The sequence below is a fragment of the Nomascus leucogenys genome, chromosome 18, assembly GCF_006542625.1.
Source record: "Nomascus leucogenys isolate Asia chromosome 18, Asia_NLE_v1, whole genome shotgun sequence".
Taxonomy (NCBI): Eukaryota; Metazoa; Chordata; class Mammalia; order Primates; family Hylobatidae; genus Nomascus; species Nomascus leucogenys.
In genome coordinates this window covers 36,099,503-36,115,429 of record NC_044398.1, presented here as the reverse complement: position 1 = coordinate 36,115,429, position 15,927 = coordinate 36,099,503, and the positions used below count along the sequence as shown (strand labels likewise).

Genomic DNA, 15,927 nt, shown 5'->3' with positions numbered 1-15,927 from the left:
GGAGTTTGAGACTAGCATGGGCAACATAGTGAGATCCTGTCTGTACAAAAAATAAAACAGTTGGTCGAGTGTGGTGGTGCACGCTCATAGTACCAGCTACTCGGGAGGCTGAAGTGAGAGGATTGCTTGCGCCCAGGAGTTTGAAGTTGCTGTGAGCCGTGATTACAGTACTTGCTCCAGCCCGGGCAACAGAGTGAGACCCTGTCTCAAAAATGTTTTAAAAAAGTATTTTTTTTTTTCTGTACAGTAGACTTGTTTTTAAACTTTTTATTTCAAAATAGTTATAGACTCACAGGAAGTTACAAAAATAGTACAAAGAATCCCTCCCATTTACTCTTTACCTAACTTCCTCAAATGGTGACATCTTATATAACTGTAGTACTATAGCAAAACCAAGAAATTGACGTTAGTACATTACTGTTAACTGCACTTTAGACCTTATTCAGTTTCACCATTTTCATCTGCATTCATTTATGTTTGTGTGTAATATATGTACCTCTGTTCAGTTTTATTACGTGTATATATTCATGTACTCAACCACTGCATTGAGGTATAGAACCGTCACCATAAAAGAGTTCCCTTGTGCTGCTCACTGTACAGCCTACCTGCCCTCCCTGTCTCCTAGCTACCACCAACCTGTTTTCTATCTTTTTCCATCTCTTGTTTTATTTTTTTCTATCATTCTAGTCTCTTTCTTTTAAAAATTGACTTTTCTTCAAATGGAACCTAGAAATGAATAAAAACTTACCGTCAGTCACCTCAGAAGCTGTGTTTGAAGGCACTGATGATAGATCTGCATTATTCACATAATAGGGGTTCATTTGCAGAAGCCACCCCTACACCCTCGGAGACCCCTGTTTGTGAGTTGTTTCAGGGATAGTCTCAAATTTTCCTGTGGTGTCTAATTGACCTGGGAGTATCACTCCAGTATTCCTCTTTTGCACATAGTGTTATAGAAGCCTCTTGTCCTTCAGGGTATCATCATATATCTTCTCTGGCTTTCTTTTATCTGCTATGGTTTATGGTTTGTCATTTTTAAATCAGTTTAAAGTTTTTGTTTTTCGATTGTAATACCTTTTGGGTGATGGGTTCTGTTACTCATTTTGGAAAATTGTGCCGCCTTGTACTCACATCAGTTATCTTAAAGTGTCAAGAAATGGCTCTTAATTCTGTTATTCAAAGATAGAGTGGAAAAATCCATGTTCAGATTTATATCCTTTATGCTACTGATAACGTTGGCCTGAATCCAGTAATTTTCAAATTACGTATCTTTTCGATAATGTTGTATAAATGGAATCTTACAGGTAGTTCTGATTACTGACATGAACTTTCCTCTTTCTAGCTGTTCTTTTCTTACCTATTTATGGATCTGTTTATTTTTTAAAAACCAAACATAATTCACATACATAGTGGGGGAAGAAAAAGTCAGATCCAGAAAGGTTTAAACTCCACAAATCTGTTTCCTAAAACATTACCATTTGTAATAGTTTTGTGTTTGTCCTGAGAAATTAGTGTTTATGCATAAATCAAAATAAATGTGCAGGCCAGACATGGTGGCTCATGCCTGTAAACTGTAATCCCAACACTTGGGGAGGCTGAGGCAGGCAGATTGCTTGAGCCCAGGAGTTTGAGGCTGGCCTGGGCAACATGGCAAAATTATGTCTCTACTAAAAATTTAAAAATCAGCCAGGTGTGGTGGCATGTGCCTGTAGTCCCAGCTATTTGGGAGGCTGAGGTGGGAGAATCACTTGAGCCCAGGAAGTCGAGGCCGCAGTGAGCCATGATCCTGCCACTGCACTCCAGCCTGGGCAATGGGAATGAGACCCTGTCCGAAAAGTAAATAAAAAAATGTGCAATGTGTTTTATATAAATGGACTCTTACTGTACATAGTGTTTAGTCTATACCAGCTCTTTGCTTAATGTGTCTTCCTGAGCTCTTCATGTCAACATGTAGGTTCATCACATTCTTTGTAATGACTGCAAACTAGTAGCTTTTTGATTTGTACATACATACGTACATACATACAGGGTCTCACTCTTTTGCCCAGGCTGAAGTACAATGGTCCAGTCACAGCTCACTGCAGCCTTTACCTCCCAGGCTCAGGTGATCCTTTCCCCTCAGCCTCCCAAGTAGTTGGAACTACAGGCACACGCCACCACGTTTGGCTAAGTTTCGTATTTGTAGAGCTGAGGTCTCAAACTCTTGCGCTTTTAAAGTGCTAGGGTCACAGGCATGAGCCACCATGCCCTGCCTTAGTACTTTATTTAACCAAACCTCTACTGATATACTTTTTGATTGTTTCCTGTTTTTTTAAGTTTTATTTTGTCACAAAAATTACAGAAATAAATACCCTAGCATCTAAATCTTAGGCCATAGTTTTCTTTTTTTTTTTTTTTTTTTTTTTTTAATTTTTTTGGACACAGAGTCTTGCTCTGTCGTCCAGGCTGGAGTGCAGCGGCACCATCTCAGCTTACTGCAACCCCTGACTCCCAGGTTCCAGTGATTCTCCTGCCTCAGCCTCCCAAGTAGCTGGGATTACAAGCATGCGCCACCATGCCCGGCTAATTATTGTATTTTTAGTAGAGGTGGTTTCACTGTGTTGGCCGGGCTGGTCGCGAACTCCTGACCTAAAGTGATCTGCCTGCCTCGGCCTCCCAAAGTGCTAGGATTTACAGGCATGAGCCACCCCACGTGGCCATACTTTTCAAAGTATGTCTGTGGGCATAATTTTCTGGTTTAGGAATTTTTGTGTCATAATATATTGTACTGTATTTAAAGTTGATATGCCTAACTCCTCCCACCCTCATCACCAAACACATACTTCCTGTGCCCTCAATTTATACTTCCCCCTAAAACTTTTTATAAGAGTCCCCATTCCTTCATACTTTTGCCAAGATTTTTGCCAGTCTAACAGGTTCCTAGATATTTTTGGTATTTCCTTAAATGGCATTTTGTATATGTCCAGAAACAGTAGTGGTTCATTCTTTTTATTTTTCCAAAGCCCTTGCTGTGTTTAGCTTACTTTTTTGGCCTTTTCAAAAGCAGTAATCCTTGAAGTTGTGTCTTCAGAGTAACCCGTAACCCACAACAACTCAGTTCTTTCTGGAGTCATAAGTAGGAGTCCATCATTCTCTTCTAATACATTTTTATCTCAGGGCTTGAAAATTATTGGGAAATCCAAAGAGCTTTTGTTGTTTATATGTGCTTTATCTCTCCGTATTTACTGAATTAGAAATTCAAACTGGGAGACATTACATTAGCTGTTGGAGCAGTGACATAATCACATGACATGTAGATTCCAAAACTCCACTGTACACTCAGTGAAAGAAGAAACAAGTCAGCAGACCTCTTAGTATTATTATGAGTGTAATTTTGACCTCCTTTACTCCCTGATAGCGTCTTAAGGATCCACAGGGATTCTTAGACCAATTTTGAGAATTGCTGTTCTATAAAGGTTAATTTTTATTTTCTGAAAGATATTATTTTATATAATCTCTCTTTGAAGTTTGTATACCACTCTTCTGTATACTCAACAAATCTTTGGGGTCTACTTGGCATTTGATTTTCAGGCAATTCTTTCTAGTAACTTGGAGCATTTCCTAAATTGTGTCAGTGTTTTCTATGTCAGTATTATACCAGCATAGGGAAAATAAAGTAAGTGAAGGCAAGGAATTTAGCATATTCCCTTTTGACTTAATAATTTTCCAATTTTGTATTTTGTTGCTTGAATTTCTTGTGTTATGCAAATTAAGGGAAATTATTGAGACTCATTCTTGCAAGAAATCTGCATCATTAGTAGACGACTTCATTGAATCTTAGCAGCATTTATACTTTTGTTTTGGCTTTCAGTAGGATGTAGAGCAAAAGCTTTTACTTATACTCACCTCTTTTTTATCACATAACCATCTTAGAGTTAGTGATAGATTTAAAAGCAGCTATAACTTTATATTTGCATATGTGCATATTGATTGGCGATCTCTTTTTAATGATCTTCAAAAATAATTTTTATCAGCTATTCCTTGAGCGAGAGCGGGCAGCCCAGCTAGCAGAAAGTAAAACAGATGAGTTGATCAAAGATGCTCCCACCACTCAGCATGATAAGAGTGGAGAGTGGCAAGAAACAAGTGGAGAAATACAGTGGGTGTCAACTGAAAAGACTGATGGTACAGAAGAGAAACATAAGAAGGAGGAGGAGGATGAAGAACTTGACCTCAATAAAGGTATATTTACTTTGAATGGTGTATTTAAATTGAAGATAGTGGTTTGATTTTGTTTTTTTCTTCAAACTATTTAATTCATAGATGTCTTAATCTGGCTATTGCTTGAGGACCTCTCTAGTTCAATCCAGACAAGCTTTGATACTTAAGTGCTTGTGGTAGTTCTCCCACAATGAGGAAGTTGCATGCCAGTGGTAGGCATGCTAGTGATGGAAAAGATCCAGTTAAGTCACTCTTCCTTCCGGGGCCCTCCTTTCCTTTACTCATCTGTGAAGAGACACATAGGAGACATAATAGGATTTTTTCAGTTTTCAGTTTTTGAGATTGTTTTTTCAGCTTCACTTTAAACTTGAAGATCTATTGTCAGATTACAGTAGTAGTTCTCAAAGTGTAAGTACTAGATGGTAAACACAGTAAGAAATATACTGTAGGCTGGTGGCTCACACCTGTGAGCCCAGCACTTTGGGAGGCTGAAGCAGGAGGATTACTTGAGGCTAGGAGTTTGAGACAACAATCTAGCAATACCCCATCCCTACAAAAAATATAAAAAATTAGCTTGGCGTGGTGGCACAAGCCTGTAGTCCTAGGTGCTTGGGAGGCTGAGGTGGGAGGATTGCTTGAGCCGAGGAATTCAAAGTTACAGTGAGCTATGATTACGCCACTGCACTCCACCCTGAGTGACAGAGTGAGACCCTTTCTCATTTAAAAAAAAAAAAAGAAGATACTAGAGGTAATATCTTCACCAATCATACATTATTGAGTATCTACTGTTGTCAGAATTTGTGATACAACTTTTGCCATTTATACAAGTTCTGCAAAATAGCCATTTGTAACTTCGTATCATTAAGGTTATGAATTTAAGTTCAGTCCGCCCTCCATACATGTGGGTTCCACATCCACAGAGTCAGCCAACCACAAATCAAAAATATTTGAGGAAGAAAAAATAATACAGGTTAATAATATAGTATAACAGCTATTTATCTAACATTTACATTTTATTAGGTATCATAAGTAATCTAGAAATGATTTACAGTATGCCAGAGGATGTGTATGACTTATATGCAAATACTGCACCCTTTCCTGTCAGAGATTTGAGCCTCCTTCAGTTTTGGTATTGGAGGGTGCTGGCATCCTGGAACCAATCCCCCCTCGGATGCAGAGGGACGACCATAGTATGTTCAGCTTCACATCAGTAGGAAGCAAGCCGCAGCAACGTCTCATTCTGAGCCTTTTCTCCTGTTACTCCCACTCCTCCCCAAATCTGATAACCATTAGTTTTAATATTGTAATACTTTTCCTTTTTCTCAGTTACTAGGTTTTGATGCTTTTCTTTTTTTTTTTTTTTTTTTGGCGTAATAACATTTTTGGTTTTTTAGCAGTCTTTTAAAAAGTTACAGCTTTATTGAGATAGGATTCACAGACTGTACAATTCATCCTTTAAAAGTAATTCAGTAGTTTTTCATGTATTCACAAGGTTGTGCTGCCATCACCACTAATTCCAAATACTGTTTTTATCACTGCTAAAGGAACCCCATACCCATTAGCAGCCATCACCCCTATTTTCCCCTCCTCCCTGGGCACTGGCAACCACTAATCTACTTTCTGTGTCTATGGATTTGCCTGTTTTGCACATTCCATTTAAAAAGGAGTCATACAGTATGTGGCCTTTTATGACTGGCTTCTTTCAGCCAGCAGAATGTTTTCAAAGTTCATCCGTGATACAGTATTTGTTAATACTGTATTCCTTTGACAAATAATATTCCATAATATTGTTATACCATAGTTTATTTGTTTACTGATGGACATTTGAGTGGTTTCTGCTTTTTAGCTTTTTGAACAGTTATCTGCAAGTTTTTTTGTAGACATTTTCACTTCTTTTGGATTTATACCTAGGAGTTGGAATTGTTGGATTGTATGTAACTGTGTGTTTTAACATTCTAAGAAAATGCCAAATTGTTTTCCAGTGTGCTGCACTATTTTACATTCCCATCAGCAATGTATGAAGGTTCCAAGTTACTTGTATTGTAAAAGAAAATTTTTAGTCGTCCTAGTGGGCGTGACATGATATCTCATTGTGGTTTGATTTGCAGTTCCCTGGTGATTAATGATGCTGACCATCTTTTTATGTGCTCATTGGCCATTTGTGTATCTTGTTTGAAGAAATCTCTAAGTCTTCTGACCAGTTATGTGGGTTGTTTTTGTTGTTTTTGAGACAGAGTCTTGCTCTGTCACCCAGGCTGGAGAGCAGTGGCACGATCAGGGCTTAGTGCAGCCTTGACTTCCCAGGCTGAAGCGATCCTCCCACCTCAGCCTTGCAAGTAGCTGGGAGCTACAGGCGTGCACCACCACACCCATGTAAGGTTTTTGAATTTTAGTGGAGAGGAGGTCTCACTGTGTTGCCCAGGCTGGTCTCAAACTTCTGAGCTCAAGTGATCCTTCCACCTCAGCCTTGCAAAGTGCTAGAATTATAGGTGTGAGCCACCACGCCTGGCCCTTTGCCCAGTTTTAATTGGGTTGTTTTTGTTGTTGAGTTGTAAGACTGTTTTATGTTTTTTATATGTTCTGGATACTTGACCCTTATGAAGTTCATTATTTGCAAATATATTCTCTCATTCTGTGGATTATCTTTTCAGTTTGCTAATTGTGTCCTTTGCAACACAAAAATTTTAACTAAAGGTTTTATGGTTTCAGCTCTTCTTTTGGATCCCTATTTCATTTTGATTTAATTTTTGTTAATCTGTGGATATCCAGTTGTCCTAACATCATTTGTTGATTTGTAGCAGTTTTGAAGTAAAGATAACTAACAGAATGGTTGGTTTTGTGAAGTTTGTGTTAATTAATATACTGTTACAATTCTTTACTTCAACTCTTTCAGCCCTTCAGCATGCCGGCAAACACATGGAGGATTGCATTGTGGCCTCCTACACAGCACTACTTCTTGGGTGTCTCTGCCAGGAAAGTCCAGTAAGTACATAGTTCTGTGATGTTTTATGTATCTTTGAAAGATTCCAATGTAACAGCTTCATACCTTTACATGTTTCACTTATTTATTTCTTCAGTGTTTCCCCCTTAATGTCCAACTTACTCCACAAAGGCTATTGGCTGATTATAGGGTTGTTTAAACTGTTTGTTTCCTATGGAGGAAAAATGGCAAGAAAATGTGTTAACATTTCCAGTAGTTTTTTTTTTTTTTTGAGGTGGAGTCTTGCTCTGTCACCCAGGCTGGAGTGCAGTGGCGCGATCTCTGCGTACTGCAAGCTCCGCCTCCTGGGTTCCCGCCATTCTCCTGTCTCAGTCTCCTGAGTAGCTGGGACTACAGGCGCCCGCCACCGCCCCGGGCTAACTTTTTTTTGTATTTTTTGGTGGAGACAGGGTTTCATCGTGTTAGCCAGGATGGTCTCCATCTCCTGACCTTGTGATCCGCCTGCCTTGGCCTCCCAAAGTGCTGGGATTACAGGCGTGAGCCACCGCGCCCGGCCATTTCCAGTAGTTTTGTTTAAATTACCTAAATAGTTTTGAAGTAAAAACTTTAGTACAATCTGTATTGGAAAGGGAATGTGTAGCATTTTTTACATGCTAATCCTTTCCAATATAGGTTTTACTAAGTAAGGCCTGGAGTGGAGTAAATTAAATTGATTTTCACTTTTTAAAAAGTGAAATAAAGTTGATCTTTATGGCTTTGTTAGAAATATAAAGTTGATCTTTATGGCTTTGTTAGAAAGGGAAGTGCCTGTCAGAGTTAGGCTTTTAAAGATGTAAGAAAAAGCAGTTCTGGAAAACAAGCTAGTCAGTGCTTTAATCTCATGAAAAAGGAAGAATTACATACATGAAATAAAATTAAAAATCAAAATAGTATATAATATTAAAAACTTTAAAATACTTGTTGAGCTTTTTAAGGTACATCCCAAAGGTCAGAATACTAATGAAAAAGCCCTTGTGGCCGGCCATGGTGGCTCATGCCTGTAATCTCAGCACTTTGGGAGGCCGAGATGGGCAGATTACTTGAGGTTAGGAGTTCGAGACCAGCCTTGCCAACATGGCAGAACCATGTCTCTACTAAAAATATAAAAATTTGCTGGGCATGGTGGCGCACGCCTCTAATCTCAGCTACTCAGGAGGCTGAGGCACAAGAATCGAATCGCTTGAATCCTGGAGGCGGAGTTTGCAGTGAGCCAAGATCGTGCCTGGGCTTCAGAGTGAGACTGTTTCAAAAAGTAGAAGAAAAGAAAAAGCTCTTGTTTGATGGATGAATCTGTTCACATGCCTTTGGTTGGAGTAAAAGAAGGGATAGTGTGAAACCTGTACTCATCTGGCTTAAGATGGCAGAGTCTAATTTGGGTGATATCAGTGCCTCACTGAGGTCATCAGAGACTCAGATTATTTCTGTCTTTATTATTTTTCTGTATTTTTTTGTAGAGACAGGGTTTCACCATGTTGTCCTGGCTGGTCTCGAACTTGGCTCAAGTGATCCTCCTGCCTCGACCTCTCAAAGTGCTGACATTATAGGTGTGAGCCACAGTGCCCACCCCATTTCTCTCTTTAAACTTCTGTCCTCCACATGTTGTCCTCTGCTAGCCTTCATGGTCCCATGCTGACTACAGCTAGGTGTCTCATCAAATTAAATAATGCCTCACAGTAATAGGGCCTCTTCCTCTATGGTTCTTTTTTTTTTTTTTTTCCCGTAGGTACATTGGCTGGAAATACATATCTTTTTAAGACAACTGTTTATTTCCCCTGTGGGACCCCGTGCCACTCTCACCCCTCACCAGGTAGACTTCTCATCTTGGCCAGCATTGGGTCACAATGCTTTTGTCTAAACCAGTCACTGGCCGGGAACATGGGATTACTGTGAGTGGATTAGATCATCAGGATTCACTTAGGAGAAATATGAATGAGAAATCTAGACAATCAGGCTGAGTCAGCCTGAAAGTGGAAGGTCATGACTATGGGGATAGTCTGCTGCCTTGGGAAAAACAAACATGAGGGGTAAAACTGTTGAAGAAGGGGACGGCAGAATCATTGTGAGTGTTCTCTTTCAGATGGGGGGTTGGGCATAGGTGGATTATTTTTAAGTGTAAAGTCCATTTGTAAAGCCAGATTTTGAAATGGAAGGCAGATTGTTTTCTAGGAGCAAGGGCATTGAGGGAACAAGAAAGAGTGGAGACCTATAGGAGGGGGGTGTTGGTTTCAGTAGGAAGCAGGGGCCATCTCTTTTTGAAGCTGGAGGGCTGGAAGAACAGAGTTAATGATAGATGAATGGCTTCATTTGAGCAGGAACTCATGCTGGCTCCTTGTACTTGGGCCCATCTACCCACCTACGTTTCCTTACTTTTGCCATCTAATTCTTTGTATTGCCTTTTTTTTTTTTTTTAACTTTCTGTATCTAAGTCCTGTGTGTTTTTCTGAATCCATCTTGTCCATCTCTTCCATACTTATATTTTAACTAACCTAAATACACCAGCCCACTCTGTGTGGCCCCTCTGGGTACCACCGATTTCAGGATCAAGACCAAAGTTCTCATCGTGGCTCTGGAGGCCCTGCAAGATCTTTATATCCCTTTTTCTTATTTCCAGTGACAAGATTTTAAGAGCAAATCAGAAACCCATCACACACAGGAAAGGAGGAAGAGGCAGGCCTCAAAAGCAATGAAAAAAGGCCGGGTGCGGTGGCTCACACCTGTAATCCCAGCACTTTGGGAGGCCAAGGTGGGCGGATCACAAGGTCAGGAGATCGAGACCATCCTGGCTAACAACGGTGAAACGGTGAAACCCCGTCTCTACTAAAAATACAAAAAAAAATTAGCCAGGCGTGGTGGCGGGCACCTGTAGTCCCAGCTACTCGGGAGGCTGAGGCAGCAGAATGGTGTGAACTTGGGAGGCAGAGCTTGCAGTGAGTGGAGATCGCGCCACTGCACTCCAGCCTGGGCAACAGAACGAGACTCTGTCTCAGAAAAAAAAAAAGCAATGAAAATAATATTTAAATTTAAAGATTTTTAGATACTCTGTTTTGTACACATTATAGGTTTAGTCATATTTCAGTCATTTTCTTTCTTACATAATCGTTCTTGAAATTGTGTTATTACCACATATGATTTACCTTGGGCCATCTTTCCCATGCTAATTCCTATTTGTGTTTGCCTGTATCTATCTTTTCTCTAAAAAGAGAATGTTTTTAAGTTGTGGGCAATGTTGTGAATTCATAGAGCCCCAGATTTATTTGTTGCCTTGGAGATTATTATGATTAACACCAAAAAGCTAGCTGATACCACAAAATGTAAAGGAAGTTTGGTTTGCCTAATGCGTAAGTGAAAGAGATAGACAAGAAAGCATGTGGTTGTTGGCAGTAAATGCTGCTTTGTGGTCTGATCCCGTTTTCACTTGCCCTCCATGACTTCTTACTTTGCAGCTGGTGCATTGCAGTGGTCAGTCTCCTCACTGCTCTTCCTGCTTTCTTGCCCCTCCGTTCCTGGGACCTTGCACATTGCCACTGGAGCTAACTTACTTCAGAGCACTTGCTGATCACGTAGCTCCTTGCCCAGTCTTCCTTGGCTCACAGCCAGTAAGGGGACTAATGACTGTTTGGTGTTGCAAGACCCTGGACTTAAGACTACTTCTCCAATTTCCAAACATACTGGACACTTTTAAAATTTTTCAAATAGGCCATGCTGTATCATGCCTTTTCTTTTTGTTCCTGCTATATTCTGTTAAAAAATGCTGTCACTGTCCCTCCCATTGCCTCAGAAATGCTGTATGTCATACTCTGTAGTGTGTTGATAGAGAAGGATTTGATTTGGATTAATGAGGGGCTTTCATCCAAAATATAGGAGCTAATCATATATTCTGTATTATAGAGGTGTACTTTTCTACTGAGCAGTTCTCCAGGGACACCTTAGCCACTACTCTGCCTACCACTGTGATAGCTTTTGGTGGGAGGATCAGTTTGAATGTGTGTAACTGATACCTTCAGCACATGAGTACTTCAGCAGTGTTTTGATTAGATCTTTTCTGAAGCTGTATTCATCTCATTATTTTGCTGCTTTCTAATTTTTCGAGTACCCTGGCATGGGATTAGGAAAAAGGGGGTGGGTAGTGGCAAATTTCTGAAGAGAAATATGTCATCTCTCCTTTTTTGACCCCGCTAACAAAAGTCAAATTGGGAGCTTTTTTGTGTTTTATTGTTTTTTGGTTGGTTTTGTTTAACCCTTTACCTTGTGTCCTCAAACTTGGGACAGTATACTTTCTTTTGCCCCTTACTACAGGTGAACCTTCCTAAAAGATTTCTTCTTTTTATTCTCCCTAAAACATTTAAAGCATTCTTTAATGTAATGAAATAGTTTTTTAAGCAGGTTGTGTAATGTTTTCTATATAACAGATTGGTTTATATATAGTTTGGCTGCTTCTTGCTAATAATGAAGGGTATTGTCTGAGAATCTATCATAGATGAGGTTAGATTGCCTTTGGAAAGATGCTTCTGGTTAATTCCTGTCCTATATAATTAGTTGAATTCATCTATGAAGGATGTGAATTTTTCTTTGATCTTTTTATTTCATGAGCAGCTTTGTGAGTACGTTCTCAAGTCTAAAGTCCTCACCCTCTTCTCCTATTCCCCCAGGGCCCCCAGTGAAACACACATATATATTAAACAGTGCAGTTTGTTATTTCAGGCCTTTTTCTTTGCATTTATGAAAGTAGGTCGGCATGCTGCCTCACACCTGTAATTCCAGCACTTTGGGAGGCCAAGGTGCGTGGATTACTTGAGCCCAGGAGCTCGAGACCAGCCTGGCCAACATGATGAAACGACATCTCTACTAAAAATAAAAAATTAGCCAGGCATGGTGGCACGTGCCTATAATCCCAGCTACCCGGAAGGCTGAGGCATGGGCATCGCTTGAACCCAGGAGGTGGAGGTTGCAGTGAGCTGAGATTGCACCACTGCACTCCAGCCTGGTGACAGAGTGACTGTTTCATTACAAAAAAAAAAAAAAAAAAAAAAAAAAAAAAAGTAAGTAAATGTGTACACAAATATTTCTTTGTAGCTTTTGCCAACTTTACCTTTCTCCTTTCTTTCTGAGGGTGAGGTAGGAAATCACATGCAGAGTGAGTGTGGAAAGAGAATAAATAACCACGTGTTCCAAGGATCTTAAAAATTTGCACCAAGATGTGTATTAAAACCAACAACATTGTACGAGGTGCAATCTCATGTTTTCTGCCAGCTGACCAATATTTCTTGCTCTGTTTCCTCAGATCAATGTAACCACTGTGCGGGAATATCTGCCAGAAGGAGACTTTTCAATAATGACAGAGATGCTCAAAAAATTTTTGAGCTTTATGAATCTCACTGTAAGTAGCTTTTATTACAGCTTATATGATTTTAAATTTAAGTATAATACATTGATAGTAGACATAAAAATACTATGGCCATAGTAAGTGGGAGCAAAAAGGGATTTTCTTTTAATTTTAATAATTGTGTTGTATTTCTTCAAGGTAATCATTGCATGTTATGTCAAATAACTTTATCAAACCCAAATTTAATCTCGGTGTACTTTGATTTGTAGTGTTCAGTTTAGTAAATCTAGACGTAAACTTTTATTTATACTTCTTAAAATCTGTTAAATGTTAACTGTTACTTCCTTTCCCCTTCACCCTGCTTTCAGTGTGCTGTTGGAACAACCGGCCAGAAATCTATCTCTAGAGTGATTGAATATTTGGAACATTGCTAGCTGCTTTACCTTTGCTTCAGGTGCTCAGTAATGCTGGAGCTATCTTTAGACAAAGAAAAGTCAAGTCATGAAAGAAGTCCTTGAAGATATACCAAGAACATTCATCAGTATCATTCGTGTTTGGATTTTTAAGGCCACCTGATTTCTTCGTCATGCATTCGGCATTTGCTAAATGACAGTTACTACATCAATCTGCAACTATCAAAAATGAGGGAAAAGGTTCAGGCTGTTAACAATTCCATGCAGTATTTAAACACATTTACTTTGGCAGAGTTTATACCCTCCCCTTGTTTTCTTGCTTTATTCTGGGCAAGTTTGAAGGGGAAAATTTGTGCTGCTGTTAGTGCAACTGCTGTGTATGTTGAGCCACTGTTGTCATGCCAGCCAGGTGCAAAGGCAGCTTAGCTACTGAGGTAGCGAATGTTCTGAGGACATTCTAGACAACAGCTTAGTTCCTTTTTCAGGCTCATTTGCTTTTGCTTTTTTGTTGAATGATTCCAATCGTAAATAAAGCTTTTAATAATTTTGTGAATTTTTTGGTTATTGTTCCCTGAACTACTGTCTATATTTAAAATTAGATGGAATCCAAAGATACACGGGATTAATAGTATATTTTTTTATTCTTGATTAGGTTTGGGTTATTGAACTATTTTTTACTTTTGAGACCACAACCATATTCAATATCATACCATAATGTGTCATAGCTATAGACACAAGAAAAACAACAGTTTGAGGGAATATTATATAAGATGATGTGCCCTGTTGAAGGAGGAGGCAAAATAGTCAAACCCAGGGTAGTTTACACTTAATGCTAGGGAGGCTCTTGAAACATTATTAGATTTTGAGGAAAGACTCTCTAGATATATTTTCTAATGTTCAGTACAATAAATATAAGGAAGCTAAAACACCAATGTGGAATTCATGTTTCCAGATAACATGTATATTCTTCTATAGAGTGACAGGATCAATTGCGTAAGCGCAAAGCCTTAAATTGCTGGTTTAGAGAAGACCCTTTTTTCATTCAGATTCTTTGTTCATAGAGCAGTTATTTGAAAAACAGTTATGGAACACAAAACATTTTATAGATTTAATATCATAACATTGCAAATTTTTCTTGTATTATTGTTCAGACCACTGGTTATACTTTTTTTCCCCTTTTTTATTGATTGGGCCTAAATACAGGCTTTCTAGAGATCTTTTTCATTAATACTTTTAAATACCTTTCAGGTAGTTACATCATGTTTCTTCATTGGGTTTGTAAAACTTGAAGCCATAAAAATATTAGTTTGGTGTGTATTGGGGAAAATAGCTAAAAGTCTAATTTTTACCCATTTAGACTTTGTTATTTCCTTGTATAAAGTGACAAATCGGGGCTCTTGTATCAGTGCCAGCTGTAATGTTTTTAAATGCAGTGGCTGCCTTCTATTGTCTTCCTATTTTTGATAATGCAGATTGTTGGGAAATCTATAAGGAAGTAACTGATTCCAGGCAAATTGTTTTCTTCCTTCTACCCACCCCAACCCCTACCCATCACCTTTTAAGAACATAGTACGCCAGTGTAACGTGGGAACCATTGAGATTGTGTTTGCCCTGAGTATTAAAGCTAGCTTAGCAAAATACTTTTTAAAAACATATTGGTAAATGATACCCATAAAATTAAATTAGTTATATTTTATTTTAAAATGCAAAATACATTGATATTTATTAATCATTGGATTTAGGGAAAGGGACAGATTTTTTGCGAACCTGACTTGTGGCAGATGGTAAGGAATATTATAAAACATTTGGATGAGAACAATCAGGGCGAACTACATTTTTCTGTTACACTGGTAATCATTTGAAAATTGATTTACCTCAGTGTTTAACAGTTTTTTGTTTTGTTTTGTTTTTTAAATAATAACTAATTGTCAAGCACTGATAGAGATGCAGATTTTGATGGGGGGAGGTGGTGGGGGAGATAATCACTTCACCAACTGCAGTGCATTTGTGTGTTTTTAACCCTCAGAGAACTCTGCATTTTAGGGTACTTGAGGCTGACTTGCAAATTAACAAAGTTTTAAAGTAACCTTTTTTCCATTGTAAATATTTCTGTAAATACTACCAATTGGAAATTAGAACAGTAGAGTACTTTTCTGAATCCAATCCTATTTTTATTTTATACAGTATTTCTCAGCTGTGATCTTTGGAGCAAAAGCCAACGGCAGGAAAAAATAGTTTGTACCAGTTTCATGAAGTATGTCTTTGGGTTTTTGTAAATAATTTTAACTCAAATAAAATTGCTACTTTCAATACACATGTTGTCTTTAACATAAGTCTATTGGAGGACAGAAGTGTCACAAACTTTATATATAGCTGACTCTAATGGGAAATACACTATCACTTAACACATTTAACCAGTTTTTGTTAAATATTTTATTTCTCCATGTTTTTAATAATACTCCCATCTGAATATAATGTGAACTCAACAACTCAGGCAAGTTAGGGACTGGATTTTCAGTTAGGCCCTTGGCATACTTACTGTTTTGATTTAGGTATTTTTTGCTCCTACGAGTATGATCCAAAACTTCTTTGCTTCTGAGGTTTTACACTGCTTTTTAGTTTTTCAGTTTTCTTCTTAATTGTCAGTCCTTAGGCATCCTGTATTTACAAGTAGATTCCTCAACCTCTCCTTACTGCCCTTAGCCACAAAACTAGATTGAAGGATCTCTCCTGGGAGTTTCCATTACTCTCCCCACTTAAACATGAGTATGTAAGAGTGGCTTCAGGATGCAGGCTATGGATATAGAAAGACAAATCACACAGAAAATTTGAATCCTTTTTCTGATACATGTTTATTGAGTTTGAGTAAATTCTTGAACCATTAAGCCCATTTCCTCAAAACAGGAAAAACAGGGATAGTACCTACCTCATGGTTCTGAAAATTAAGTAAGTACATGTGAAGCATTAGCACAATATTCTAAACTTAGGATGGCCGGGCACAGTGGCTCACA

General features: G+C 38.6%; 1 protein-coding gene across 1 annotated transcript in view; it reads left to right on the top strand.

The window, feature by feature from the left end:
* Positions 1-15,230, top strand: part of WAPL (WAPL cohesin release factor) — a 36,771-nt gene extending 21,541 nt beyond the window's left edge. Inside the window, exons 12-15 of the mRNA XM_030798439.1 lie at positions 4,014-4,221; positions 7,094-7,182; positions 12,462-12,557; positions 12,872-15,230. Of these exons, the coding sequence (XP_030654299.1) occupies positions 4,014-4,221; positions 7,094-7,182; positions 12,462-12,557; positions 12,872-12,937 (459 nt within the window). The 3' untranslated portion in view covers positions 12,938-15,230. The remainder of the gene's footprint in view (positions 1-4,013; positions 4,222-7,093; positions 7,183-12,461; positions 12,558-12,871) is intronic.
* The last annotated feature ends 697 nt before the right edge of the window (positions 15,231-15,927 follow it).